The 5,543-nt window shown below is 39.9% G+C and overlaps 1 protein-coding gene across 1 annotated transcript; it reads left to right on the forward strand.

Moving 5' to 3' along the window:
- The first annotated feature begins 3,697 nt into the window (after window positions 1-3,697).
- Window positions 3,698-5,198, forward strand: LOC109240859 (E3 ubiquitin-protein ligase ATL6-like). The gene has a single exon (XM_019407543.1). It carries the CDS (start codon window positions 3,767-3,769, stop codon window positions 4,859-4,861), a length of 1,095 nt encoding a protein of 364 aa, XP_019263088.1. The 5' UTR covers window positions 3,698-3,766; the 3' UTR covers window positions 4,862-5,198.
- Window positions 5,199-5,543: the final 345 nt, after the last annotated feature.

Here is a 5,543-nt window from a genome sequence, read left to right on the forward strand (position 1 = left end):
ACACTCCTTCAAAACTGAAAAAGTAGCACTTCTCCTCCCTTAGGGATCTGGGGAAGGGGGTGAGTAATTATACTCCAAATTCCTGTGGTCGGGAGACTAGAGATGAGAAATATCTCTCGAGAGAGCATCTTTTACCGGTGGAGGAGAAGTAGTGGGTGCTGGAGACAAAGCTACAATTGGTGTCGAGGGGTGTGAAGTGGTTGGCGTAGAAGGTTGAGAAGGAGCTGCGGCAGGAGCAATGCTGATTATTGGTTGCTCAGTGTTCGAAGGAAAAAGAGGCTTGGAGTTCGAGCTCCTTGGACCAGAAATAGAAATAGGGGTCGGAAAGCGAATCAACATCCTCTACTATCTCCATTTCACCCCAAAGTGCTTAGACCTCACATGCGATCGTGTTTTGAAGCTCTCCCAATTGAGCATCCGATGGAGCTGATGAAGATCTTTTCCTCCTTTGAAGGGTAGCCTCTTCATCACTCGCTTCCCCTTCATCTTCAATGACCACTGTGACCATGGCCGGATCGGTCGTGGCCTTCTTTATTTTCTTATTTTTAGTCTTAACCGAAGAAAAATGTTGCCTTTTTGGTTGCTTGTTCTCTGGCTGGGACTCCAAGAGGAAGCACCTTCACTGGAAGCAGGTACACGGGAACTACTTCGGGCAAGGGATCTTTATAGCACCCTCCTGGCCTCCTCAATGTCTGTTAAAATGTCGACCTCGGGGCAGGTAACAGAGCCTTGCGGAAGTCCTGAATTGAGTAAAAGAAAAACAGAGTCAGCAACTTTTTAATAAAGTAACCTATGATTGTACAAAGGTAAAAAGGAAAAGGGGAATCGATTTACCATGGTTCTTGGCCTTCCACCCATATTTAGGGGCCATTTCCTTCCATTGGCGGGATTCTGGTGTTATAATTTCCAGAATCTTTTGAACCCACTGGTCCAGACCTTGAACTCGTGGTGGTGTCCACTGGGCAGGTGAGATAAAAGAAATAAGAATGATCAACAATAACGGAAAATAATTTTGTCAAGAAGGAGGGAAACAAATCAGAAACTTATGGAAACGGTTCCACGGCTCGGGAAAAGACAAAGTTGTGGCTGAAATAATGTCCCTGGTGGCAATGATGACAAACCCCTCCATCCACCCCCGATCATTGTCATCATCCACGCTGGTGAGGATAGCGTGGTAGACATGTTTGCTGAAATTTATTACTCCCCACGAAAGATTTTGGGGGAGTAGAGATTCATCATTTGGGCCAAGGTTAGAGTTTTCCCAATCTTCGTGCACAACTGGCATAGGAAAGACACCATTCGCCATATAGATGGGACTACTTGCGCCTAGCAGACGTGGTACCGGTGAAAAAAGTCCAAAATTACGGGGTCGAGACCTGCACTCGTCCCCAAAGAAAACTGACCCAAGGTGAAGGGATACGTATAGACATACGTAAAACCTTTCTTGGTGAAGGTAACCCGCTCTATCATTTCCAGAGCAAGGATGTTAAGGTCTAAGCAGTTGCAGTTCTACTTTATAGCAGGAATACTGGAAGGGAGAATAGAGAAGGGGTACCTGCTAACCCAAGTTTTTGGAGAGGCGAACGGAAGGTTCTCCTCGAAGTCATTGGCGGTACTTAGTTGTTTGGGTATGATGGTATTTACAGTGGGAGGCTCGGATCAAATATCAGCTTCTTCGTCTGTGTTTCTCTTCGGGCCTCCACCGAAAGAAGACCAGAGTTTCTAAAAGATTTGTTAGAAGAAGCCATGGTAGTAAAAAGGTAGTAAAGTTTTTAGAGAAAGTTAGAAAAGATGAAAGTTTTCTAAGCAGGAGGAGGTTGAGTGCAGAGAATATGATGAACTTATGAAAATGTTGGAAGTGAAAAAGGTAAAATGATGAGTATAAGTAAAGATATAGACTGCAAAAATCGTGGTCATGATTGTCTCGAGAGCCGGCAAAAAATATTGTTGAATCGTGGGGCAACACGTGTTTGGGATATTAAATGCGAGAAGATGTACGTTCTTTCAACGTCAGAGACTGTTCAGGAGAATTCCAGGCAAGAAGGGGATCTTCACCAACTTTCGGTGACACAAAGATACGTTAGCAGAAAGCAGGGGGGCTATCTATTTAGGGTAAAATTGGTCCGTAATAAATGGTTGAATGACAGCATGCCACGTAAAACCGAAGATCAGTACCGGAAACAACAATTGCAGTTGGTATCGGATAAACCGCGAAGGGAGTCTGGTCAACGGGAGCAGTTCGAATGTTTGCCATGAGATAACATTCAATGAAGAATATTCTCTAACATTAAATGGGCAGCCGTTGCGGAGAATATTTGCATTAATGTCCTGCCTTTACATATTCATCAATGGCTCCTTTATTGTTATTTAAGTGGAGCTTGATCCTAGGATCTTGTTTCCCTAAGTATAGCTATAAATAGCAGGCTCAGTAGCCATTGTAAGACACGAAGTTCTTGGTAAAACTTATGCTATATCCACTTTCACTCTCAATTAAAACAACTTTATTTGTTCTTTTATTTTGTTCTCATTTTTGTTCTCGGAGACGCTGTTCTCGGAGCCAGGCTTGTCACCTTCTTCAATTTTAATTGTTAAGTCTTATTTTTAATCTTGTTTATTTATCATTTTTGGATCAAATCAGTTCGCTTGTCTATAAACCACGTAATAAATTCAACTGCACCGTTTTACGGATAAACAAAGGGTTAACACAAATTCTTTGGAGACTGGATAGGTTTATTAAAGATCAAGTACATAGAAAAACTAATTTTGTAAGGAGTTAAATTTGTGTCTAGAGCAGAAAATGGACCAGTAAAACCAGTTCAGCTGTTACTCAAAGATAAGCTTCTGAATCTTTTGCCACGAGTGGGATGCCATGAACATCTCGCGACTGAATTTGAAACAGCTGAAAGTAGTTGAAGGACTATGTTAAAGAATAGAAATAAGAAGACTTTATGGTAGGTGTTATGTTTGCGTAAAAGATGGGACATATTTATATCTTTAATTTTGTTATTCAAAAGATTCACGACCTCTTAAGACATGACGAAGGTCAAAAGCTATTAAAGATGAAGAGTTTGAATTTTAAGATTTTTTTTTAAGTTCCAATTAAATATTATTCCTAACATTTTGGTATAGTCAACGGCGACACCCTTCCGATCCTTTCATTGGGTTTAAAGAGAGCAGGGAACCACGATATCACTCTTTATATATCTACTGAATAACCTTAGCTTTTATTTTATAATCAATTGAGTTTTATACTTTTATAAACATATAAATATCATAACATTTCTAAAAGCACAAATTTCAATTTCATTTTTAAAAACGATTTCTAATCAAACTAACTAAGTAACTCACATGAATTAAAACAGAGGGACTAACATTTTCTATGAAATTTGTAGTAGGGGGCCGGCTAGTTTTTGTCTTGAATATTCCTCCTCTCCATTGACATTTGATAGTTCGGCTCATGTCTTCTCCTCTCTAGACACAACTTAAAGCCGGAAGATATATATTTTAACTAATTTCAAAATTTATTATTTTAAGTACCTAACCTTTAAAAGCCTATTAAGTACTTTCCAAAGTCAAAACATTATTGATTATTCTCGTGCTGGCCACTTAATACTTCTTCTCCTTTAATTTGCGGTAGGCCATTCCAACACTATAAATATATCCAAAAGAAACAGCCCCATTATATCCACCTTTTGCCTTTACAACTAACGATCTCCTCTGCTTTTCACACTACAAGTTAACACTACCGCTTCACTTTTTGAGGAAAATGAAGCATATGAGAAATAACATGTTTGATTTCTTCTTGTGTTTGCTTTACGCTGTGGCCACAACTGGTACAGTGTCAGCGACAACATCATCTTCGGCGTTGGAGTACTCAAGTGTTAAAATCAGCCCAGCATTAGCGATAGTACTCGCTTGTGTCATATTATTCGTGGTTGCATTTTTCATCACATTATATATACGTCACATGAACCCCGACGAACCAATGGGTTCTTACTTCTTCCGTCATCGACCAGTTTCCCGTGGACTCGAACCTAATATCATCGAAACTTTGCCGGTATTTGTGTACTCCGATGTCAAAGCCCTAAAGATTGGCAAATCTATCCTAGAATGTGCTGTTTGCTTAAACGAGTTCGAAGATGAAGATACTCTTCGCCTTCTTCCGAATTGTTGCCACGTGTTCCATCCTGAGTGCATTGATGCTTGGCTTGCCTTTCGTACCACTTGCCCAGTTTGCCGTGCAAATCTCAAAACAAAACCTTCTGCTAAACTGCAAGAAACAATTCAGCAATCTGAGAATGTTAGCTCAGTTTCATCACCAGAAACAAATGATACAGTAATAGATATTCACGTGACTGCTGGTCCACAAGAAGTGATGAATCAGCAGTCTTCTCAAACACCTGTTCATATTTGTTCAACAAAATCTACACCAAGAAATGAAACACCCAACTTCGCCCGCCTTGCACCAAAATCAACACCGAGAAGGCCAAAGATTTTTGGGATGTTCAGCCGTTCTCACTCGACGGGTCACTCGCTGATTCAACCTGGCGAAAATTGCGAAAGGTTTACTCTAAGGTTACCTGATGATGTACGTAAAAGATTGGTAGACTTAAGTTCCAATATGCCGTTTTCTCCGGAGAGAAGTTCAACTAAGGGGTACCGGTTCGAACCGGTGGATGGCCGGTTAAGCAAGTTCCGGTTTCCACCTCCTTCAAAGGAGGAGAATGGTGAGAAAAAGCCGAAGAATTTGCTGAAGTCCGTTAAGTCAGTTAAGTCGCCGTTAAGTTTGTTTTGCGGGACGGATAACGATGATACTGGAGAAAGATCTTTTACTTATTTAAGATCAAGTACTTCAAGTTAGATAATTTTGTATTTTCATCCCCTTTTCTTTATTTAGATCTCACAACTCACTTGGACGAGTTTAGGGTTGTTCAAAATCGGACCGTAACCATTAATCGAATTGAATCGATGGCTTATTGGCTTATTGATGTCGGGTTATTGGGATAATGATTTGTGAACGGATTGAGACTTTATAATTACCGACTTAACGGTTCGGGGCAGATTACTTAATTTTCTTTTCGGATAAACCGTTAACCGGTTAAAATTTTTTATACATATCTTTAATTATACCCATTAACTATGTGTGGATCTACCTCCTCAGAAGACTTCAAAAGGATTTATTCGTTAACACACCACCTAGATGTACATGCTTGATTGTATATAAGTTTTCAATCAACTTGACCAGTTTTCAGTCTTTCCTTTTTTTGACATGAAAAAGTTAGCTATGCAACCAAAAGAAATACTTATAATAAGGGCATTAGTGCAGTACAAACTATAAAGTGTTAACATATTCTATGTTAACAAGCCTAGTAAACTAAAGTGCAGTACATATTAACGAGGGAGTCGAATCACTTTATCAGGTTTGGCCGTTTCGTATTCACAAGACTAAGATTGTTCAAAAATTTTCTAATTTAGTTTAGCCGATAAACTGCCCGATAATCGTTAATTCGATACCAATCCGCTCGTTGTCTTATTAGACGGCT

Source organism: Nicotiana attenuata, unplaced genomic scaffold, assembly GCF_001879085.1.
Source record: "Nicotiana attenuata strain UT unplaced genomic scaffold, NIATTr2, whole genome shotgun sequence".
In the NCBI taxonomy this organism is placed as follows: Eukaryota; Viridiplantae; Streptophyta; class Magnoliopsida; order Solanales; family Solanaceae; genus Nicotiana; species Nicotiana attenuata.

What these genes read in the sequence shown, in the direction of transcription:
- LOC109240859 (XM_019407543.1), top strand. Translation starts at nt 3,767, where the DNA reads ATGAAGCATATGAGAAATAACATGTTTGATTTCTTCTTGTGTTTGCTT.